General features: G+C 45.4%; 1 protein-coding gene across 5 annotated transcripts in view; it reads left to right on the forward strand.

The window, feature by feature from the left end:
- The window catches only part of KATNIP (katanin interacting protein), a 268,939-nt gene that overhangs the window by 16,346 nt on the left and 227,108 nt on the right, over positions 1 to 25,485 (forward strand). For 3 of the 5 annotated variants that reach the window (XM_073542765.1, XM_073542769.1, XM_073542767.1), the window contains exons 8-12: positions 893 to 1,103; positions 8,066 to 8,203; positions 9,594 to 9,739; positions 17,942 to 18,012; positions 23,567 to 23,636. In XM_073542765.1, the coding sequence (XP_073398866.1) occupies positions 893 to 1,103; positions 8,066 to 8,203; positions 9,594 to 9,739; positions 17,942 to 18,012; positions 23,567 to 23,636 (636 nt within the window). Of the gene's footprint in view, positions 1 to 892; positions 1,104 to 2,219; positions 3,380 to 8,065; positions 8,204 to 9,593; positions 9,740 to 17,941; positions 18,013 to 23,566; positions 23,637 to 25,485 lie in introns of those variants that run through there. The other 2 variants (XM_073542766.1, XM_073542770.1) reach the window with 2 other exon arrangements.

Genomic DNA, 25,485 nt, shown 5'->3' on the forward strand with positions numbered 1-25,485 from the left:
ATTCATAATCCAATAATAAATTGGGTATTATTTCATAATACAAGATGGGTCAGACTAATATAATGATGAAATAATACAGGGCTACAAACCTGAAGTGTCCATGAGCGCTGCTCGTTCCCCCCCCCCCACCACCACCCCCCCAACACGCTTCTTCAGGGAGTGGTGTGATCATGTGATTGACTATAGACTCGCGAGCTGGAAGAGAGACGGTTTCATCATTGGCCATAGGTGAGTATCTGTTCTTTGTTAGAAAATCCATTTTTATATCTCCAGTGGATCACCCCTTTTTTTGAGCTTCTAATAAAAACCTGAGGAAAGCCCCTGTGCGACACCAAACCAATGCCAACCAGCAGCACATTGTGTAAGCACTCTGGCTCGTTATCATGGCCGTAATCTAGATTGGCAGCGTGATGTAACAGCGGACACCCGGTTATACATTACACCATCGTCGTAGTGTCATCTGTGTGTGCTGTAGAGTGGGGTCCCCCGAAGACAAGATAAGGGATGTCCTGCTGCCGGGAGCCCCTAAAACCAATTGTTGCCTTGGAAGAATACGTGTTGACTCTGCAGAATATTGCCGAGTCTTGCTCCAGATCGGAGAGGCTTTTGGAGCTGGCTATTAAGTGGAACCACTTTATATTAATTCAGCTTGTTCTTGTGGGACATATTCTGGTGGAAGTGTGAAAAAAGTTCACTTTATATTTACTTCAATAGCCAGTAGAGGGCACTGAGGACTCGCCTAGGACTTACCTACTGATCGGCATGATTGTAGTGTACAATATACGGTGTGTGTGTAAAATATATGGCAATCAGCAGAAAGACCCCACTGCCTTATGATTTGTAACTAATTAACTAATGTATAATAATTGAGCCCATGTCTTGTACCTTACAGGCCCTGCGAGAAAGCCTGGAGCGGAGCTTACGTCTACAGCGTGGCAGCAGGGAGAGTTCTGCTGAGGAGTATGACTCCATTGAGGAAGACATTGAGGACGAGCCTTCAGAAGAACCCAAGGCCTTCTCCTCCATGAAGCCAAGACCCTCAGCTGCTGATCATAGTCACCTACTCCCGGGGGACTTGGTTGTGCTAGAATTTAACGGTACTGGTAATAGACTTTTTTAATTTATTTCCTACGTGGGCAGATTGTGAATTATAGAGTAATTATCATTTTAATTTTTCATTCCATGAATCAATGGTACATGTGGAAATAAGCAGCTTTGTGATGTATCTTATTTGGGAAACTTTCTCTTTCTCCTGCTGGTCTGATCCTTCATTACGTGTTCATGGGTAAAATCTGCATTCAGTAAAGACATTTTCCCATTACTGAGATAGGAGATGACAGCTGGTGCTTTTAAAACTTTATGGAGTGATGAGGAGCTAGAGACAGACACTTTCTGTTGCCAGTTCTCCTGAATCCACAGGTACGGTTCTCCATAGAACTTAATGAGCACCAACTGTCGTCTTTTATCTCCGTAATAGGAAAAATATGTATTCACAGAAGACAGATATTACCGGTGAACTGAGAATGACTGATTAGTCCAGGAGGAGAAAGAAGATTTCTCTAATAAGATATAATACAACGTTTCTTATTTTTCTTTTCGCCACGACAGCACCCACTGAGAGAGGGGATCCGCCCCCAGGAACAGGAAACCTACAGAGAGATAAAAGGGGCGGTCCCCCTCGCTCCCTCAGTTGGTTTCCTGTTCCTAGGAAGGAACCCACAGAGAAGAGGATTCCTGGCCTGGTAGCCGCCCGCAGTATTATGTGAGCAACGGGGGCCCCAGAGCTGGAAGCAGCGACGGGCGGATCCGAAATAGGAATCCCCCCTCTGCTGGTAATGCGGGTGAGGCCGTGACGAGGACTGCCTGGCTCACCAGGAGGTGCAGTGGAGGAGCACCTGGGAAATCCCTAGGAGGGGATTGTGCATTACGAAGCGCTGCACAGACGCAGCATGGCATGGTGATGCAGCATATGGCTGGAGTAGAACTGGCTCCGGTCTGACAGCGTAGACCTGGAGAGGCCGACCTGGCGCGTATGAGAGGCGCAGCACGGCGCAGAAGGCCAGCAGTCGGGGGCTTGGCATGGTGATGCAGCATATGGCTGGAGTAGAACTGGCTCCGGTCTGACAGCGTAGACCTGGAGAGGCCGACCTGGCGCGTATGAGAGGCGCAGCAGGCCTGCAGCCGGGGGCTTGGCATGGTGATGCAGCGTATGGCTGGAGTAGAACTGGCTCCGGTCCGACAGCGTCGACCGGAAGAGGCCGACATGGCGCGTATGAGAGGCGCAGAAGGCCAGCAGCCGGGGGCTTGGCATGGTGATGCAGCATATGGCTGGAGTAGAACTGGCTCCGGTCCGACAGCGTAGACCGGAAGAGGCCGACATGGCGCGTATGAGAGGCGCAGAAGGCCAGCAGCCGGGGGCTTGGCATGGTGGGCCTGAGTCTCAGAGGAGAGCCGAGGTAGATTGACTCCCCCCTCGGCCGATAATGACAGTGTGAGGCAGGGGCCAGGTGAGGCCATCCTCGCTCACGGATGCAGCACGATATGGCTGGAATATAACAGGCGCGCATTTGCGCAGAGGGTCTGCAGTTGAAGGCCTTGTATAGCCACGGATAAAAGTGGTAGACAGAATGATTCCACGGAACGAGGTGGTACTACACGGTGAAGCAGACCACATCTTAGGCTGAGTTTCCACAGCCGGTACCATGTGTTAATCATCAAGGAGACGCGGGGTTGCTCTCTTTAGGTGGCTGCTGAGCAGATGAAGGCCGGGCAATTACCAGAGTGGGAGAGAGACCAGCTGATGATCCCTAGTCTGGTTGATGTGTGAAAAGAAAAAAAAAAAAAAAAAAAAAAAAAAAGTGCACTAACCTCACCCTGCTTCCCTGGAGGGGAGGCTCAGTATAGCTAGACCCTCGGCTTGCAATTGGGGGCTACAGCACCCGGCAGGGGTTAATGAAGCAGTGTGCAGGAGTTTGATCATTCTTCCTCCTGCTCTCCGAGAGAAAAAAAGAAAAAAAAGGAAGGGTCGGCAGCCTTTCCAGTCTGACTGCTCTCGTTAGATGGCAGCAGCTAAGTAGCTGGAAGCCAGGCAAGTACCAGAATGGAATACCAGTCATAGATCCTGTTAAACAGCAGCATACTGGTAGCAGTCCAAGAGGCACACACAATTTCATGTGCTGAGAGCCTTATGGGGGACTTCAGCAGCGCATTGTCTCCGTGAAGATTGCCAGCTGCAGCTCGTTAATTGGCTCCTTCGGGGGAGGTCACTCTGACAATTGAGATGTACCATTCAGAGTGGGGGTTATCTGGAACTCTGAGAGGTGCCCCCTTGAGTGTAACTGTGGGCCTGGTCTCTTGTTTAGCACCTTCAAGCGGGGCCGTAAGTCTGTCTGTACCCCATGGGGCCTATGTATATCATATGGTATAATAGAGTCTGGATGTATCGTATTACGTCATAGCGGCTCTATGAATCGTACTGCATCATAGAATACTTCATGGTAATTCATAGTACTTCAGGGTACTGCATGGTGCTTCATAGTACGAAAGATATGCAGTGAGAGGTGGACACCACTGTATAAATTACCAAATATTACGGCCCGCTGCAAACATGCGCCAAAGATGAATAAAAAAAAAAAGAGAAAGCGCAAATAGTGATGCACACGCAGCCAATGATATAATTCATGGTACGTCATATTTGCTTTGTGGTACTTCATGATATGTTATAGTACTTCATAGTACTTCTAGTTGCATCATAATGCATCATAGTGTGCCATAGCTCATCTGACTGCTTCATGGTACTTCATGATAGGTGATATGTGTGTCATAGTACCTTGTGGTACTGCTTATTGCGCCATAGTACATCATAGTATGTCATAGCGCATAATATTGCTGCATGGTATGCCAGGGTACTTCATAGTACTTCATCATATTTAGTATTGCATCATAGTACTTCAGATGGCATAATAGTACTGAATAATGCTGTATTGTGCATCTTTTGTGGTTCATAATATATATGGCTTCATGGTACTTCATAGTACTGCCTCATACTTAGTATTGCTCCATAGTACTTCAGATTGCATCATAGTACTTCATAGTGCTTCATATTACTTCATGGTACTTTATAGTACCTTCACAGTACTTCATAGTGCTTCATATGGCTTCATAGTGCTTCATAGTACTTCATGGTACTTCATAGTGCTTCATGGTACTTCATAGGGCTTCATAATGCTTATTAGTACTTCATGGTACTTCACAGTGCTTCAGAGTACTTCATGGTACCTCAAGATACTCCACATTGCTTCATAGCGTTTCATCGTAATTCATAGTGCTTCATAGTACTTCATGGTACCTCAAGGTACTCCACATTGCTTCATGGTACTTCATAGTGCTTCATGGTACTTAATGGTACTTCACAGTGCTTCAGAGTACTTCATGGTACCTCAAGGTACTCCACATTGCTTCAAAGAACTTCATGGTACTTCATAGTGCTTCATGGTAATTCATAGTGCTTCATGGTACTTCATAGTGCTTCATAGTACTTCATGGTACCTCAAGGTACTCCACATTGCTTCAGAGTACTTCATGGTACTTCACGGTACTTGGTGCTTCATGGTACTTCATGGTACTTCATAGTGCTTCATATTACTTCATGGTACTTTATAGTACCTTCACAGTACTTCATAGTGCTTCATAGTACTTCATGGTACTTCATAGTGCTTCATGGTACTTCATAGGGCTTCATAATGCTTATTAGTACTTCATGGTACTTCACAGTGCTTCAGAGTACTTCATGGTACCTCAAGATACTCCACATTGCTTCATAGCGTTTCATCGTAATTCATAGTGCTTCATAGTACTTCATGGTACTTCATAGTGCTTCATAGTGCTTCATAGTACTTCATGGTACTTCATAGTGCTTCATAGTACTTCATGGTACCTCAAGGTACTCCACATTGCTTCATGGTACTTCATGGTACTTCATAGTGCTTCATGGTACTTAATGGTACTTCACAGTGCTTCAGAGTACTTCATGGTACCTCAAGGTACTCCACATTGCTTCAAAGAACTTCATGGTACTTCATAGTGCTTCATGGTAATTCATAGTGCTTCATAGTACTTCATGGTACTTCATAGTGCTTCATAGTACTTCATGGTACCTCAAGGTACTCCACATTGCTTCAGAGTACTTCATGGTACTTCACGGTACTTGGTGCTTCATGGTACTTCATGGTACTTCATAGTGCTTCATGGTACTTCATAGTGCTTCATGGTACTTCATGGTACTTCATAGTGCTTCATGGTACTTCATAGTGCTTCATGGTACTTCATAGTGCTTCATGGTACTTCATAGTGCTTCATGGTGCTTCATGGTACTTCATAGTGCTTCATGGTACTTCATAGTGCTTCATGGTACTTCATAGTGCTTCATGGTACTTCATAGTGCTTCATGGTACTTCATAGTGCTTCATGGTACTTAATGTTGTTTCAGAGTACTTCATAGTGCTTCATGGTACTTCATAGGACCTCATATCACTTCAGGATGCTTCATGGTATGATATGGTACCTTCATAGTATGAGGAGGAATACGGTCAAGAACTCTGATATCTACCGCAGAGAGAATCCTGCAGAGAGCCAAAACATACCTGTTGTTCCTATTGACCCGTTTTTATCAGGGTAGTAACTTCAGAGCCTGTTCCTGGTTGCTCTCCATGTCAGAGGAGTGGACAATTCCGGAGCACACCTCCTCAGCCACCCTACCCGGCATCAAAAGGAATGGGTGCTCAGCCGGGGCATCTTCAAGATGATAGCGGCTATATAGGGCATGCCGGAGATAGATCTGTTCGCTACAATAGACAGGTCGAAGGGTTCGCTCCACTGTACAGGGCATGTACTCGACGCCCTTCTAAACCCTTGGACGGTTCACCAGACCCTCCGATGTTATGGTCGCCAGCTGTTACCAGGATGATGAGGTAATAAGGAGCGAGAGTCATCTTAATAGCCGGTGGGGCTAAAAAGACGTGGGTTTCATGGCTGAGAGCCATGTCATGGGTTCTCCCTCTGGATCGGGACCTGCGCTCACAAAGACCCTGTTACACCCTCAGGTCAAAGGTCTACGCCTCACAGCATGTAATTTGAGGGGCAGTTACTGAAGCTAAGCAGATGACTTATTTGGCACCCTCTTGGAGGAAAAACTTTAAATTTTCCATTCAGCAGACCTTTCCGGGGAGGGTCTTTTTCCTTGCTATATTAGAGTTCCGGCAGGAGGGGCGTGAGTTTGGACTTGCAGGTAACACCCTAAAATTCCAAGTTTCGGCTCTGGAGGCCAACTATAATAACGTGTGGGCAACAAAGGGGTAGCTCGATCCTTGCTTGCCAGCAAGCAAACCCGGTTCACATTCTTCAAGGACCGCCTTGGGGACCTTAGCTTAGTCCTAGATGCTTTCACACAGGGACCATTCGGGCCCATACACTTGACCTCAATAAAGTGCGTTTCATTGAAAGCCGCCATATTGGCAGCTCTAGTATCGGCAAGGAGGATGCATGATCTCCAGACCCTGTCAATAGATCCTCCATCCTGACAATATTGCAGGACAGAATAGTGTCAAAGACGGACCGTCCTACCTCCCTAAGAAGGCTGCTAAATTCCATAGATCCAAAAAATCTACCTTCCCTCTTTTTTTATTATAGCCCGGCAACACCAGAGAAGGAAAGATAGCATGGCCTAGACGTAAAGGGGGCCATCTTAGTCTATATAGATAACTCTAGGCCCTGGAGGCAGAGCAGGGCTCTTTTTGTCTCTTTTTCTCTTTCCAGGGTAACAAGATGTGTGGATCAGAAACGCATTGGCATATTCGGCAAAAAAAGGAGAAAGCCCGCCACAGGGCGTGAGGGCACATTCTGCAGGAGCCATATCTTCTTCCTGGGCCAAAAGGACTGAAGTCCCAATTGAGCTAATATTGGTCTGTTTCCCTAGAGGTGAGTAGGAGGTAAGGCCGCAACCTGGTCTTCTCCTTCTGCCTTTTATAATCACTACAGGCTACATTTGTCTTCTTCCGATGACTTGGCCTTTGGTAGATCTGTCCTTAACACGGTGGGCCCTCCCAGGTGATTATCTCTGAAAATCTCTCAGTGGGTGCTGTCGTGGCGAAAAGAAAAAAACGGATTACTTACCGGTAATACTCTTTTGTAGAGCCACGACAGCACCCGCTCACTTCCCTCCCTTGATATATATACATGTGGTTCACTCTGGTGGGTGAAGGATAGAAGTTGTATATAAATATATGCTAGAATCGCTTACTGAGCAAATTGACTAAAGCATGTGTGGTGGTTCCTCTTGTTCTCTGTAATCCAACTGAGGGAGCGAGGGGGACCGCCCCTTTTATCTCTCTGTAGGTTTCCTGTTCCTGGGGGCGGATCCCCTCTCTCAGTGGGTGCTGTCGTGGCTCTACAAAAGAGTATTACCGGTAAGTAATCTGGTTTATCATGAGTACTTTTGATTTTATGAAAAAAAAATAAAAATAAATTGTTACTCTTTAAAGGTGTTGTCCAGTCTTAAACTATGTGCAGACCTGTGAATCCTCGGGTCTCGCACAGATTCTTTAGTACTGGCGCCGGTATCGGCAGTCATGTGACCGCAGGCGTGCAATATGCATAATGCCGGCCACATTCCGACTAGACTGTTTCCGGCCTCGATCAATACACTTTCACAGGGCGAGGCTGCGCCCAACTAGTTAAAATGTGACCGGGAGGAGTATTCATATCTCATGTCTGCGGTCACATGAGAATTCTCCCTGCGCGCAGTGCACACAATGTCAGGATTCACTAGTCTGCAGTCGCATAGCGGACAACCCCTTTATGTCTCGCTAAAGGACATGGCCCCCAAGGTATTTTATATGAAATCCTGTGTATTCAAGTATTCCACATCCACACTCGTTACATTCTTAATTACTCATCCCCATTTATCGTTGTCTCGATCTAACTCTTTACTTATTATTATTATTATTATTATTATTATTATTATTATTATTATTATTATTATATTTTTTTTTATTTTTTTTTTATAAAGCTGTTGGAAAAAAGGATGGGAGAGTTTTGTCTGCGAAACGGAGAGACAGCGCTGACCTCTATATTCCGATGAAGCCTGTGATGGTGAAAAGTAAAGTGCCGAGGAGCTCGCCGAGACGAGAGGAGCCGCGCGCACCACGTACGGCAGAACATAGGGCGCACGTAGTGGTCGTTTATGCACGAGACCTTGGGGGGGCTTCTGCTGTTCTCCGTCATTACGTTACTGCTGTATTTTCTTGCCAGTCATACCTATATCGCCATATGTTATCCTAGTTACCAGCAGGAATCCCAGGCTTGGAGTGAGGGTCTAGCTAGATGCTGAGGAGAGCACTGTTTGCACAGTCCAGGTGTTCTCCAGCAGTATCATTGTTTGACTGTCCATTTAAAGCCCCCCATACACATTACAGTAAGGTCGGCCAAAGGTTCCCATATTGATAGGTTTCTAATGTGTATGGATGGGGGTACCAGCCAACGATGGTCAGGGGAGATGTCGTTCAGCATATTCGATTTCGGGCTGCCAATCGTATTGTTCGATCATAGCTAAGCCGCCGACCAACGTGTCAGCCGGCAGCGTTCTTATAGAGCGCACTGGAGTGCTCCGTAAAACAAGCACTACGGTGTATGCAAGAGTCGGCTAAGATGGCTGCCGGGCCAAAGTATCGTTTCACCCATGACCACCTAATGTGTAAGGGGGCCTTTTCTCTACCAGTGCCCATATACATTAGACAAACTACATCTGTGTTTTACTGCTCAGCACTGCTCTCATTTCATAATGTCACTTCATTCTATTCAATCTAAAGGAAATCTGCCAGCAGGTTTATGCTGTCATCTGAGAGCAGGGTAATGTAGGAAAAGAGACCCTGATTCCAGAGATGTGTCACTTTGTTTGCTGGGTGCAGCAGTTGTGGCACAATCAGAGTTCTTGGATATATATATATACCGTGTTGGCAGGGTTAGCTTTCTTAGCTCTGCTACAACAGGCTCTGTATATACATAGCTTAATTCACAGGAGGCGGCGGGGTCAGACCAGGAGGCACGAGGCTGCCAGTCATGGCAATGATAATGTCCTAGCGATAAAACCTTCATTGTAAGTAAACAGCACACAGCCTGAAATTTAACGCATTGCTGAATATAATTGTTTTAACCCCTACCTCATGCTGCCTTCAGATTACATAGCAATAACTAACTGACAGATTCCCTCTAATATACAGCTCTCCAGATCCCTGACGTAGATTTCCAGAGGACATCTTGGCCACCTGATACCACTTCTTAAATATCCACACCATCCACAATTGTCAGCTTTCTGTCTGTCTGCAGTGTAGGTAGAAAGCTGTCAATCTAGATGGGGCTGTGTGGGGTCTGTGGGCTGTGTAACGGACAGTGCATGGAATCCGAGCGTGGCTGCTCTGAGTAAGGATTGTGTAGTAATTCCCTTTATGGAAGTGAAGTTTCACCAACTCGAAGTCCTTATGTTCTTACATTTGATGGTTAACTTTTGCACCTAAACAACAATTTCTTCTGTTCCTTAGGACCAGCTAGTCGGAAAGAGAGACCGCTATCTGCAACAAGAAAACAGATGGCAGAAAGTGAGGATTCTGAGTATTTTGCGAATGAAGTTATAAATGCTGTCCAAATGGAGAATGAGGCGGTTGGGAGAGCAAGGAGCAGACTAGAGGTAACGAGCAGCTAATTAATTGTATCAACTTATTTGGACAAAAGGCAGAATATTCAGCTGATTCTAGTATATGTATATATAGATAGATAGATACAGGGCCTTGCGAAAGTATTCGGCCCCCTGGAACTTTTCAACCTTTTCCCACATTTCATGCTTCAAACGATCTCCATCCAACCTCACTGAGCTCGAGCTGTTTGCCAAGGAAGAATGGGCAAGAATTTCAGTCTCCGATAGCAGGGCTGTGGAGTCGGAGTCGGAGCTCATTTTGGTGGAGTCGGAGTCGGAGTTGGAGTCGGTATAAAATGGACCGACTCCGACTCCTAAAATATATAATAAATTGGGCACAGTAGTTCAATGCAGGATGTGCTGAATATTTTTTCATAGGAGTTTGGGAAAGTTATGAAATGTCCTATAAATGGCTGTTCTATTCCTGATCTAAGGCTACATTCACACACAGCGTTTTTCCTGTGTTTTTTGAGGATATGTTTTTCAGCTGCAAAAGTTGATCATCTTTTTAAAAAACTGCATCACCCGAAAGGTTTTTGAGCTCATAGATAATGTTTTCAATAGCAAAAGCAGATTAGAAATCTGCTCTATCTATCCATTTATCCATATCTGTCTATCCATATCGTATCTGTACCAAAAAGAATGAAAACCGGGTAGTACACCAATATATATTCTGTTCTATCTAAATATCTTGATTATTGGATCATAAAAATGATTAAATGTCTGAGGTTCACATTGTACTACAATAAATTTTTCACTTAAATATAAGCAATATGTGTGGGAGTCGGAGTTGGAGTCGGAGTCGGTGTAAGGGAAATTGAGGAGTCGGAGTCGCAGGTTTGGCTTACCGACTCCACAGCCCTGTCCGATAGACACATACCCCAAGCGACTTGCAGCTGTAATCACAGCAAGAGGTGGCGCAAGAAAGTATTAAGTTAAAGGAGCCGAATAATATTGCACGCCCCACTTTCCAGTTTTTGAATTTCCACAAAAATTTAAAATAACCAATACATTTTGTTCAACTTCACAATTTTGTCCCACTTGTTGATTCTTCACCAAAAATTTACATTTGGCATCTTTGTTTAAAGCAGGATATGTGGGAAAAGGTTGAAACATTCCAGGGAGCCAAATAGTCAAGGGGTTTTTGTAGCCAATGTTAGGGAAGGCTTGCTTACAATGCACTTACTAGTATTGCCATGCCCCTCGTAGCACCAACCTCTGGTCACATCCTGGCTGTCATGTCTGCCATGTCTGTTATGTGTCATGTCCGCCATGTCTGTTATGCTGCAAGTTGCCTGGAGCAGTGTGCACGCGCGCCTTACCTTATGGCTGCACACTGTTGCTGGGTAACCATCCGTCTGTCTGGTTCTGCAATCCGCTGTATTCCTGGAAACCCCTGATCATGTGACCTTTCCTGTGTTCCAGCCCTGCTCTGGTTCTGCAATCCGCTGTATTCCTGGAACTCCTGATCATGTGACCTGCTCTATGGTTCTACCCAGGCTGTTCTAGCGATGCTCTCTATGATCCTGGAGGATCTGAAGCGGAAGTCCTTCTATGATCCTGACCCGGAACTGCAGGTGCTATATCAGACCGCCCCTCCCTATGGTCAATGCCTGATTACCGTGTTTCTGCCTATGTTCCTCTTCAGGTTCCGCTCCTTGCGTTGTCTTTTCCTTGCCCTGTTGGTTTCCCTTCCCCCCTGTCTTGTTGTTTCAGTACCGACCTGTTGGTCGCGTCACACAGGACAGGGTCACTAGTCAGTCCTGTTTTAGTTACCGGCCTTTGAGTCGTGTCACACAAGGCATGGCACGAGACAAGAGGCAGAGTACAAGCACAGAGCGTGTGCAGAGACGCACGACTGGGCAGAGTGCAGGGGCACAGAATACAGGTAGCGACCGAGTAGACCAAGCAGCCATGCAGGGAAGCAATACGGTAATCAGGCCCTGACCATAGGGAGGGGCGGTCTGATATAGCACCTGCAGTTCCGGGTCAGGATCACATGGAAGGACTTCCGGTTCAGATACTCCAGGATCATTGAGAGCATCGGTAGGACAGCCTGGGTAGAACCATAGAGCAGGTCACACGATCAGGAGTTCCAGGAATACAGCGGATTGCAGAATCATAGCAGGGCTGGAACACAAGAAAGGTCACATGATCAGGGGTTTCCAGGAATACAGCGGATTGCAGAACCAGAGCAGGGCTGGAACACAGGAAAGGTCACATGATCAGGGGTTTCCAGGAATACAGCGGATTGCAGAACCAGACAGAGACGGATGGTTACCCAGCAACAGCGTGCAGCCATGAGGTAAGGTGCGCATGCACACTGCTCCAGGCCACTTGACATGACATGGCGGACATGACACATAACAGACATGGCGGACATGACACTGGCCGTATTAGCGCCCCTCCCCTGTCTGTGATCGCAGCAGATGGAGGTTCTGTGCCTAGGTTCTTGTAATTAACGGGTTACTATATGGTCACGTTGCCCCATCTTCATCAATGTTTTGGACGGCATTGCCATTCTTTACTGATGTACTGTAGAGCCAGCTTTCAGTCAGTGGCGGGCAGTGGTTTCACCCACTGCTCACAGTCTGAGTGGTTACTGAAGCTGGAGGCTGCTGGAAGGAATAAAGTTAATTTCCTCCTGGCAGCGGGCTTTCAGTGCAGCGGCCTCACGGCCATAGGACGCAATTATCCTACGGATGAATCTCATATGTCGGTGTTAATAGCGTTATTTCACATGACGGGTTCCCTTTAAAATTAGATTTAAGCATCTTCCCTTGGGTAGCCTGTGGTCCCATCTGGATAGTGGTTCCATCCATAACAGGGCTGCAGATAGAAGGGCAGAACCAGACATGTCATTCAGCCATCATGCCTGTGCGCTAATATTGTGTGCTCAGTGTTTTAATAAGGGGAAAGCTGGATGAAGAATGATGGTCACTAGAGATGAGCGAGCACTAAAATACTCAGGTGTACGTTGCTGGAACCGAGCAATTCCTAATACTCGAATGCTTGTTTCAAGTAATGAGTATAAAGGGAGTCAATGGGAAAGCCAAGCTTTTTTCTGGCAGACCCTACAAAGAGATCTGGGGTGCAGTGAAAATGTTCAAGCAGATGGGAAAAGTACTGAATGGAAGGACAAAAGAATGGGGAAGACCCCTGGAAGCATCTCTGACTCATATCGCTGCTGAGAACAATGGTGTCACGTTAAGGAGTGACAATAAAACATTAAAATCGATGAGAAATTGCATTTTACAAGAAAAAAACGTTAAGCTTTTTTTTTTCCAGTATAATTGTATATAAGGCAAATTTTAAAAAGGATATTAAAAAAAAAAAATTATTTAAGCCAAAATTGAATTAATTTTTTTAAATAAAAAATAGGAAATATCAGTTCATTTATGTAGGAAGCAAGAACTGCCAAAAATTAGGGACTCTGATACACCCTGTATTAGACATAAGAGAGGGCCTCATACACATTCTGTTCAAATTCTCCTGTATTAGTACTCCTAGACTCATAAAGTCTATGCACTTTTGATAGTTATATGCCAAGGAAATGTATAGTCTATGGGAGAGCAATATAATACCGATTTCATATTTGAACAAGTTTTTTGAGGGTTCTATAACGGAATAGTGTATGGGTGAGAAATGTAAGACATCAAAAATTTTTAAGCCTTTTTGGATTGTTATATATCAGGAAGCACATATTAATCTGTGGATGAGTAATTTAATCCAGAAATATTTTTCAAATCTTTTAGTGAGTTTAACATACCACCGTAATGCAGTAATAACCTGTCACGAGTGTGTCATGTCAACGGGAGATCTGGGGGTAGAAGATCACTGCGTATTGTGAATCGCAGATCTTCCATTTAGCCTGAGTTTGGATCTCATATTAAATTGATTTGGTTTCCTTTGGTTCTGAAGAACCTTTCTATGCTGGTCAGAAACATGCAGCTCCATTTCTGCTGCTTCTGATCTGGTCATTAGCTCTTCCTATAAAATCTGGACAGACCCTCTGTCTTGCCAGTGAAAGCTCTGCTTCCTTGATCTTAGGAGACGTTGTGCTGAATAGGAGATTTGTCTTCCTGTGCTGTGTGCTTAAGCTAAGTTTGGAGAGAAGTTGTTGTAGAGATGTTCTGTTGTACATGTGTTTTTTTATCTCCTGGTCCCTGTTGTCTTTTATTTTATTCCTCCCTGTCCCTTTGCTCCTTCATGTTGTTGGTTGGTGCTTTTGTGTGATAGATGGTTTCTGTTATCCCTGTTTTGTCTTGTTCACATTACATTTCTGTCCCAGGCTCCATGGGGTGGGCGAAGGGACAGACCAGGGATTAACTTGAGCAAAGGGAGGCCGGAGACTTGGGCCTCTCTACCATCAAGAGAACCCCCTGGACAGCAATAGTTAGGGTCCCAGTTCAAGGGACTATTTGAGGCCCTCCTCCCTATCTAAGATCGAAACAGCGTGACATAACCATGTTAAGCTGCATGGATAAGTCATTGAATCCATAAAATAAATTTAGATCGTAAATATTTTGATAGTGTAGTTGATGTACTTATATAGTTCTAAGTGCTTTGCAGAAAGTGCAAACCAGGCAAAAATTATAAGAAGGGTAATCAGACCCCTGAAAGGCAACAACTGGTGGGCCTCATTCAAATATTGAATATTACAAACACTTTGTGCTGCTGTCGGCTGGTGGTGTGGAAAATTGTGGGCTTATCCAGGCTTCATTCATTTTTATGAGTGAGCCTGTCAGTATTCTCAGTTGACAGGCGAAAGCACCTGTCTGTTAATGACACCCCTCTTCCCCCGGTGTCACTAAAAACCGGCTCTGATAGGACGCTAGTGTCAAGGCAGCACAACATCTCCAAGGCATAGAGGGACAGTACATGCCAGGTGTCAAGCTTTGAGACCCAATAGTTGAAAGTCACAGAGGAAGAAGGCAGGCCCTGGATATTGAGCTGGTGTCATGAAATTGGCTCACATCTTTGACAGTGTATCCCTGCCTCTGCTGTGTGTCTCCCTGCTTCTCCTCCTTGGTTGGGCAAGGAAGCTTACCCCCAGCTGCTAGCATTGTCTGATGGGAATTTTTTCAACATATTTTTCACAATGGCCTTCTAGTATATCACCACTTTAGTAGTCCTCTCCACCATAGGAAGAAGAGATGCAAAGCTTTCCTTTGTGAAAATCTGGGTAGGTTGTCAGAAACCTCTGAACTACCAAGTTGAGCACATGGTCCAAGTTGTGAGACCTCATATGAGTGAGAAATGTAGTGCAGCAACAGGCTCTGCTGTAGCTAATTTGTCTAGTAGGCAAACCACACACCACGGCAGAGTTACTTAAAGGAATAACATACCAGACAAATTTGTATTTTTTGCTGCTGAACCTCCAACTAGGCATGGTCGTGTGTGATAATAGGCATAACCTGGTAGTGACTGTGAAGCTTGTTAAGCTTTCACACGCTTATACCCCATATGTGGGTGAAATCTACTGTTTGGACACATAGCAGGGCTCATAAAGGAAGGAGTGACTTTTGTAATGCAGACTTTGATGAACTGCTCTGCGGGCGTCATGTGGAATTTGGACAACCCCTGATCTGCCTAAACAATGGAAACCCCCCACTAATTGGTCTAGTGTATTTCCTGGTATGTGAATTTAATATCTTGGCATACGTGCGATTAAGTTGGCTTAAGTGAGTTGTGTATAGGGCATCAGGTTGGCATATGTGAGTTGTGTAAGACAGAAATAAATGTATTAGTCAATGGATGAGTTGTAGACTCTGAAACAGTCCTTCATACTCAGGCCAGGTTTGTCAGGGCTGGTGTCACACTGATAAATGGTGTCATTTCGTATCCCCCTTCTGTAACACGTTTTGCACCTTTTTTGCGACCTTCCTCTCTTTGTGGTTTGAAGAACCTCATTTTGACCTGGTACAACACGGGTACCTTCAGTTCCGGAAGTACTGGGGCCTGCTCCTTCCTGACTGCCAAAGAGGGCCTTAATCACTACCTCCTGGAACTGAAGGTACGACGTAGCGGTCTGTCCTGCACATCATGATTGCACAGACTGCAGTGCACAACGCTTTCGCATTATGTGCACGGCCAGCTTCTTGTAAATCACTTTGGCTTTTCTCATGGCACTGTGCGGCTGGAGGTATTGATCAGAGAAATCAACTCTCTCCATGTTCTTGTTGTGCCCCAGTATATAGTCTGGTTTGGGGACCTGTGTAGAGTTACCTCGTACAGTAATGGGGTGACACCATTACCAAGTATGGTGCTCAAGAGGAGGACATCCCTCTTGTCTTTGTAGTTGACCACCAGCATGTTGCCACTACATTGGCCTCTGGTCTCGCCCTTCATGAGCAGATTCCCAATTAGCATCCTTGGAAGGTCTCTGGTTTTTGCAGACAGTACTGCATGCTGCGGTAGCTCGCACAGAGAGTGACTTGGAGTGGATTAGGAAAAAGCTAGTGATCCAGAATGGATCAGGAACCTCTTCTTTCAGGAATTGCAGGAACACCTGCAGCAGTGATATCACAGACTTGAAAAAGTCTGTGGCACCACAAGTCCCATCAAAGTGCGACAGAATGCCAGTATCACCGGCCTGCACAAATCCGAGCCTAGAATGAGGCACGACGGTCATACTAAGGTCAAATCGCCTCTGACGTCGATCGACGTCAATCAGAGTGCACATTGTCAGATCACACCAATCAGAGCTGGCCCTGGTGACTCCGGCATTGCTAGGCTCCAGTCTGATCGGTGCTGAAACACTGAAAACTCTGTGATTGGCTGTTCAATTCTGAACAGCCAGCCATTGATCATAGTTGCGTGGGGTGGCACGACCCCATTGTGGCTGCAAGTCCCAGTTCCCTGCTGTCAAAAACGGCAGGCATCTTCATGCGATCAACGTGCGTTTAGGTATGTTATGGCGATCATGTACTGGACAAGAGCTGTGCCCCTGCAAACGCCAACGGGAGCTCGGCTTAAGTGATAACCAAGCCCGGCTGGCAGAGCCAGGGGCGGTGCTTGTACTGTCCATTGCTCTTTAACCTTTTGAATGCTGCATTCTATATTGATCACAACATTTAGAAGGATAGACGAGGGAGTGGGCTCTTTTCTATCCGATCAGTGCCTCGAAACGTCATCATGATGGTTGTCGTGGCAACTAGAGATCGTCATGACGACCTCCGTGTTTGCCAGCAATGGTTGCCTGTTTAGACCATGCCAGCAGCATTGCAGTGCTGGTGCATTGGAGTGCATTATACCAGCGATCAGAGTAATAAAAGTCCCATAGAGGCACAAAGTAAAAAAAAAAAATTGTGAAAATAAAAAAATTACAAAATGAAAACAGGTGGAGAAAAAGAAAAATTATATAAAACAAACAAAAAGGTATACATATTTGGTATCGCCCTGTCTGGAACGACCTGACCTATAAAACTGTCATTGGTGAACACCGTAAAGAAATAAAAAAATGTGGCAAAAAACAATGCTTTTTCATTATATCGCCGAACAAAAAGTGGAATGAAATGTGATTTGAAAAGTCTAATATAAATAAAAATGGTACTGCTGAAAAAGTCTCAGGACAGGGGAGTAACAAGCTATAACTGACAGGTAGAAGTTGTTGTTGGAGTTTTTAAATAGGGAGCTCGAGGCTCACCAGCAGGTGTAACCAATAATTAGCACCCAGCAGCTAGATGGTGTCCCTATCTGGGCAGGATCACTAGTCCTAGCCTGACTAATGTAGAACAAGACCACCCTTCAGCATCCCCCAACGCTGTCATCGGTGCAAGGGTGAACCTACGTAGCCACAGTGGTTGTTGCAAAGGGTACCAAGGCGGACGTAACACAGGGGAGACAGCACCCCAGAGTCATCACTAAGGGGTTGTCCAAGAGTGACAGCAGTACTGGCTCTCGCCCCAGGGTCATCACTAAGGGGTTGTCCACGAGTGACAGCAGTACTGGCTCTCGCCCCAGGGCCATCACTAAGGGGTGTCCACGAGTGACAGCAGTACTGGCTTTCGCCCCAGGGCCATCACTAAGGGGTTGTCCAAGAGTGACAGCAGTACTGGCTCTAAAAGCTGGAGATATGATCAGGGTGCCACATGGTAATATATCTAAATTTACACTATTGGAAATTGCTATTATTGTTGGTGCAAATAAAAAGGTCCTTCTAAAGTCAGATCGTGTTCCTTGTATTCATAACAGACATCTTCACAAGAGGAGCAGGAAGGAGTTATCTCACAAGCTATTGAAAGAATCACCCTTATGGAATTGAGGTAACCGCTCCATTATGTCTTCACCATAATGCTACCATTGTTTGGAGGAAGCTGCAGTGTCTTTTATTGTATGGTTAATTTAAGTGGTTTGCAAAATAGTACAATTTTCCACTTCTCGTCTGCCTTGTCCCCAGAGCAGTCCATGCATTCACTTTGTCTCTAGGTAAATGCATGTTGCCAGTATGACAACCTGGACCACTGAGATGAGGAATAGGCGTAGGGGCAAAAGGTCTAATTGCAATCGTGGGTTATTTTCTGCTATTACAAAAAGCCACTGCTGCTTTCTCCTCAAGATACATCCGAGCTGCATTGTCTGCAGTGTCCTGACAGGAAGGGAACATGTCTGGGCCAAATACTTGTAAGTGAGGACAATGCAATATTCTATTCACTGAGAAATATCTTATGGAGACATCCTATGCTGCTCCTGTAATGTTAGATGCTCTTCTCCATTGTTCATTCTGAAAGATGCCTTTACAGAGGATCTGTCATCAGATTCATATCTATAAAATACCTGAAGGGGTGAATTCACATGTGGCAGATTAGCCGCAGAAATTTCTAGAATTGCACCATTCATTGCAAGACACTTACTGAAATCAGTGTGCTTCCTGAAAGAAACATGATTCAGCTGAGTGTGGTGGGCAGAGCCGACATCAGGGTATTACTGTCCTTACTACTGTATGGGGCCCGGTGAGCAGTAGCAAAAAGGGGGGCCCAGACTCGCTGGCAGCCCGGGCCCTCCTCTCTTGCTTCTGCTTGTCAGGTGCAATAGTTCAAGGCCATTGCAAGCCAGATACATAACACTTCAGAGATTTAAAGATACACCTACAGTGTTGTTAATGCATGCGTCGGTCAGAAATCAGTGCTGTACCTTTAAGCCATAGTAGCGGGCCCGAATGTATCATGGTCCTGACGCCAGTCATTTCACGCGCTGCGCACTCTTCTTCATTCTGGATCAGAGCAGCATGCCACGTTTGTGGGAGACACGAGACACTGAAGCCGGCGGCAGGCAGGCAGAGGAGGTGGGCAGTTTGAGAGGACTCGGAAGAGGCTGCTGAAGGGAGTGAGGAGGTGGGATGATGCTGAGGGGAGTGTGGAGGTGGGAGGATACTGAGGGGAGTGAGGAGGTGGGAGGATACTGAGGGGAGTGAGGAGGTGGGAGGATACTGAGGGGAGTGAGAAGGTGGGAGGCTGCTGAGGGGAGGCTGCTCAGGGGAGTGAGGAGAGGGGAGGCTGCTCAGGGGAGTGAGGAGAGGGGAGGCTGCTCAGGGTAGTGAGGAGAGGGGAGGCTGCTCAGGGGAGTGAGGAGAGGGAAGGCTGCTGAGTGGAGTGGGGAGGCTGCTGAGGCGAGGGGAGGCTGCTCAGGGGAGTGTGGAAGTGGGAGGCTGCTCAGGGGAGTGTGGAAGTGGGAGGCTGCTCAGGGGAGTGAGGCGAGGGGAAGCTGCTCAGGGGAGCGAGGGGAGGCTGCTCAGGGGAGTGAGGCGAGGGGAAGCTGCTCAGGGGAGTGAGGCGAGGCTGCTCAGGGGAGTGAGGCGAGGCTGCTCAGGGGAGTGAGGCGAGGCTGCTGAGGGGAGTGAGGAGAGGGGAGGCTGCTGAGGGGAGTGAGGAGAGGGGAGGCTGCTGAGGGGAGTGAGGAGAGGGGAGGCTGCTGAGGGGAGTGAGGGGAGGCTGCTGAGGGGAGTGAGGGGAGGCTGCTGAGGGGAGTGAGGAGAGGGGAGTGAGGAGAGGGGAGGCTGCTGAGGGGAGTGAGGAGAGGGGAGGCTGCTGAGGGGAGTGAGGAGAGGGGAGGCTGCTGAGGGGAGTGAGGAGAGGGGAGGCTGCTGAGGGGAGTGAGGAGAGGGGAGGCTGCTGAGGGGAGTGAGGAGAGGGGAGGCTGCTGAGGGGAGTGGGGAGGCTGCTGAGGGGAGTGGGGCGAGGGGAGGTTGCTGAAGGGAGTGAGGAGGTAGGAGGATGCTGAGGAGTGAGGCGAGGGGAGGCTGCTCAGGTGAGTGAGGAGATGGGAGGATGCTGAGGTGATTAAGGGGAGGCTGCAGAGGGGAGTGAGGAGAGCGGAGGCTGCTGAGGAGAGTCTGCATCTGTCAGGAGGAGGCTAGTGAGGGGATGCTGTATCCTGCAGGGGGAGGCTGCTTACGGGAGTGAGGAGACGCTGCTGAGGGAAGTCTGCGTTCAGCAGGGGGAAGCTGCTGATGGGAGTCTGGATCCTGCGTCTGACATGATGAGGCGGGAGCAAGGGTGACCGGGGCTAGTCGACGAGAAGCGACGGCAGCAATTTCGATTTAAAAGGGTGCCAACCTCTGCAGACAGGGTAGGAACAAGAGTAGTTGACAAATAGCGTGATCCCCATTTGTGCTTGACTACTTTATATTTTCTTTCTATTATCACTTTTTGAGTTCTCATGTTTTGGGGTGTACTTGCTGTATATTCTAGAATTTATAGAGGTTTTTTTTTAATGAATACCAATAAAAACATTTTTTGTTAATGTATAGTGTGTGTATATATATATATATATATATATATATATATATATATATATATATATATATATATATATCTATCCAGAAAAACTGGAGGCAGCACACGGTTTGTAGTGCAAAAAAAGAGCTATTTAGTAAGCCCAAAAGGCAACGTTTCGGTCCAGACAGGAGTCTTAAGCAGTGAACATGTGAAAGTGCCAGAAATATAAAGGGTATGCATAATTATAATCATTTACATTAATCATCATTGTAAGAGCATGTATTTAGATTATAATTAACATGCATAAAGTACAGGAATCGTTCATCACATAAAGTGCAGTGCATAAATATACGGTAGTTAGTGAAGACCTTGAAAAATATGCATTGAAACATCAATCGGTAATAATAAAACAGATGTACAACCTTGTTAATCACATCCATGATTTGCCCCACTCTCTTAGGTAAAGGCAAAAAGATCCAAATAGACAACATATTACAAAGGAACGAAACCTCAGCGCTACTAATTCACAGCACTTTTTAAAAACAAAAATATATAAGCAGAGAAATAAATATACAACGATGTTATAGCATGATTATAGTTCAGTTTTCTTCTTATGCTAATATAAAACACCATAGATATAGGTCTCATTTTCAAGCATGTTACAAAGGGACAAAACGTCAGCGCTACAATATCTACATAGAATGACTAATAAGCTACAACACCTTTATAAGTATAGACAAAAAAAGGTTTTAAAAAAAAATATAAGTTTAAATCACCCCCCATTCGCCCCATTCAAAATAAACCAATAAAATAAAAATACACATATTTGGTATCGCCATGTTCAGAATCGCCCGATCTATCAATATATAAAAAGAATTAATCTTATCAGTAAATGGCATAGCGAGAAAAAGTCAAAACTGGCAGAATGACTTTTTATGGTCACTGCAACATTGCATTAAAATGCAATAACGGGCGATAAAAAGATCTAACTGCACCAAAATGGTATCACTAAAAACGTCAGCTCAGCGCACAAAAAATAAGCCCTCACCCAGCCCCAGATCACGATGGAGATGTTACCGGTATCGGAAAATGGCGACTTTTTTTTTTTTCTCTTTTGACAACATTTGGATTTTTTTTCACCACTTAAATAAAAACGAACCTAGACATGTTTGGCATCTAAAAACTCGTAATGACCTGGAGAATCATAGTGGCTGGTCAGTTTTATTATTTGGTGAAAATAAAAAAAAAAAACAATTGGAGAATTCCACTTTTTTTTTTTTTTTTTTTTTGCAATTTCACCGCATTTTGAATTTTTTCCCATTTTCCAGTACACTATTTGTTTAACCAGTAACCAAGGGAAACAATGATGTGCAAGCCCAAGTAACGATAAACATCAAATCTTTGTTATTAATAGGTATTTTAAAATTGACACCGGTAGATAATGGACAAGGGATTGTAGAAGATGACAGACTAATTGTTCATAGAATGCTGTTACACAAAAGGGGCACACCCCCCCACAAGAATGTCCTAACCAGTGAGCAATATATTTAATACTAAAATATTAATCAATTAAGGCACCATAGATACAACTCTTTTATATTGTATTCCAAAAATGAACCCACAGTACATATAAATGCTATAAAGCAAGATCCCATAGCATGTTAAGTGGACTATGACATCAGCCTCTATAGTAAAGCTTAGGGGATCAATGATAATTACCTGGATATATTGTGCAGAGTGCGCAGCTCCTGGTGAGGGTCAGGGGTGGAGTGTGTGCCCGCCCCAATGCACGTTTTGGACCTACCTTCGTCAGGGGGCACACACAACCCGTCCCTTGTGCTGTATTTTATATATATATATATATATATATATATATTATACTGCAGCCATTGCCACAGGTCCAAGGTCGGCATCACATGGCCGGAAGTGACGTCCCCAGCCAGAAATGACACGCAAGTTGCTATGACAACCGCGACGCCACACGGCGTCACACGGTGGGAGGCATAAAGTGTCAATCACCGCACAAAGACGCTGAAAGCCGGGAGGGGCCACGGGAGCAGAGTAAAATCGCACATACAAGCGCTGACGGTGTATGTATGAAACCCTGTGAAAGCACTCAGAGGTCCTCTCATGCTCTTTAATCCACTGATGCGGAGAAAGGAGTCGCCCCTTTTATCTTGAAGGTTTCCTGTCCTTGAAGGGCGGATCCCCTCTTGTTGATGCTGTCATGGGTTCCGTAAAAACACATTACCGGTATAAGTGTTTCTGTCCAGGCCTGTTCATGAGCTTTATTTTCTTAAAAAAAATCTGTGGAAGCATGGTTGAAAAGCAATGACTGACTGACTTTCATTTGTTCATTATTATTACTATTATTATTACTTTTGTCAGATTCAAGTTATTTCTGTGACCATTGTGGGTGTTTCTGTCATTAAACGAAGGGTACCAACAATTTTTGACCGTGTGTCGGTTGGTGACGCATCTGAATATTCTTAGATGTAGTCAGTGGTGATGTGAATAGAAATGGGCCCCTAATTGCTAATTTGACCACGTATGAGATTAGTCTCTGGTGGCATCTCTGCTCTAAGCACAAGTAGATTTTTGAGATGTGGAGTCATCAGATTCCAGTGTTTCCTATTCCAAAAATAGGTTTTTAGGCTGGTTATGTTTGTCTGCAGACACAAGCTCACGCCTCTCACCCAGTTTACATCTTCTTAGATTTGTAATGGAAATGCACAACAGTAAAAGTTTATTTTAAATCTAAGGCGGGATCTTGATGATGATCGCCCATATGGAGACTGTAATGGCATCTATTACTCATGTAGGAGGCAAAGATAGTTCTGGAACAACTGCACATAACATTCACATGAGGAGAAACTGAAGACGTGTCATGGGTCAGATTGAGCTTGCTTTGTGGCCCCTAGTTGATCACTTCCATCAGTCATTACATGTAGTACATACCATTGTTGTCTTGCACCATTCCGTTACAACTTTGAGTTACTACTTCTGGAAGGAAGGAAACCAAGATTAGGAACATGTAACGCCATAGATTGTAAAAGTCAGTAATTGTTTGTTTGATGTATAATTCAGTATTTTCTTTTTGTAGCCAGCAGAAGAAATTGTTGAAAGTTCTCCAGAATATTGATAAGGAACATGTTTCCGGGAGTGACCTAAAGGTAGGCAATGTGAAATATTTCTTGTGCAAGTCATGTTCTTGTTCTAAATTAAAGGGAACTTGCCATGTCCCCAATGGCTGCTCAGCCATCATCATTAGGTTCTACAATCTTAGACCTGTATTAATGTTATTTTGCTTGTAAGTGCACTGTTTTTTGTGCAAAATCAACATATATTACATCACAGACTAATCTTCCCCTGCCTTTGATTATGATCTTGTGGGCATGATTGAGGTTCCCTACACTACCCTTGTTCTCTTATTGGCCCCCTGAATGCTCCTTCACGTATGTGGTCTTAAATGTTGGGACTTGCGCAGTGAAAATGGGTGTACAGCCCTTTTCCCCCCCTTGCTTCAGTAGCGCACCACACATGACCTACAGATGTGCTCCCATGCCCAGCCCAACTGCCTCAGACGGGCTCGGTGCCAAGTCCAGAGTTTGTGCATGTGCTAATGTGGCCTTATTATGCCCACAGTTTTAATAAATTGCTCCTCTGCCCAAAGTTTTGTGAAAGTGCTGTTGTTCATGGGTGTAGCACGTGATCACTGAGGTCCCAATGATGTTGCGAGATCTGGATTATCAACCTTTGCATGTGACACCCCTGGGAATGATAACTTTTGTGCAAGATCTCGAGTCGGGGAGAAAGTTAGAGAAGAGTGGCCTGACAGTCAGTGACGGGAGGCTATCAGCAGGCGGGGAAAGTGCAATAGAGACTGGAGAGCTGTAAGTTCAGGGCCAAACTCACTGCTATTGTGGCTCATAAGCATAAAAATTAGAAAAGGGATTTGTCCGCAACAGAATCCAGGATTGACGAAACAAAGGTATGGATTTAGTCTGCATTATCGCAACCTAACATAGATTATATCAGTTTGGGGTGTAAAAACCCGCTTACAGGTTCCCCTTACAAGGTAAAAGGGGTTTACCAATCAATGACAGTTACCCAATAGTCCTCCATTGCCCAGGCTAGAAGAAGGATCTGTAGGCAACAGTAGTTGAGCACTCACCCACCTGTTTCTATATCTGATATATGGTGGTATAAAGCGGCGTGATGCAGTCTTGGCTATGGCTTTTGAATTAGCTTTCAGATTGGTAGTATTTACTCTAAACCATTTTTAGCTATTCATTGGTGGTTCAAGCATAACTACGCTCCACGGTAAAACTGGAGAATCGTCAGTCATGTATGTGTGTAGAGTGAGCAGCAGGGTAACCTAATGTACTCTCCATTCCATTAAAGAAGCATGCCCATGAAGGTGTGTGTGTGTGTGTGTGTGTGTGTGTGTGTGTGTGTGTGTGTGTGTGTGTGTGTGTGTGTGTGTGTGTGTGGTGTTTTTTTTTTTTTTTTTTTTTTTCCTCTCACCCTTGCTGACCGATTGTACAACCTTGCCTGGGACTCTTGCGCCTGTAGGAAGTCCTCTCTCACACTAGGCATCACTTCAGCAATCCTTTCTTGCATTTGGGCTACATGCTCAATTGCGCTCCTGTAGGGTGTAGCCTCTGCCTCCCATGTCTCCTTCTCTATATGCAGGAGTCCACAGGGGTGTCGGCCATACAACAGTTTAACTGGGGATAACCCCATAAAAGCCTGCGGAACTTCTACGATGGAAAATAACAGATACTTCAGTAGTTAGTCCTCTTTTCATGACTGTCCATCTGCAGGTGGTACACCAAGGACTTGAGTTGTGTAATCTGCAGGACTTTGCACAACTCTCTCATGACTTTTGACATGAACAGAGCTCCTTGGTCCATCAGGATCCCTTTCGCAGTCACGTCTTGGAATAGACATGAACCAGCTCTTGGTTTATACTCTTAGCGGAGGAGTTTATTAATGGTACCGCTTCCGGGTACCATGTCT

This window comes from Dendrobates tinctorius, unplaced genomic scaffold, assembly GCF_039654945.1.
Source record: "Dendrobates tinctorius isolate UK_male_01 unplaced genomic scaffold, ASM3965494v1 ptg000129l, whole genome shotgun sequence".
Classification (NCBI taxonomy): Eukaryota; Metazoa; Chordata; class Amphibia; order Anura; family Dendrobatidae; genus Dendrobates; species Dendrobates tinctorius.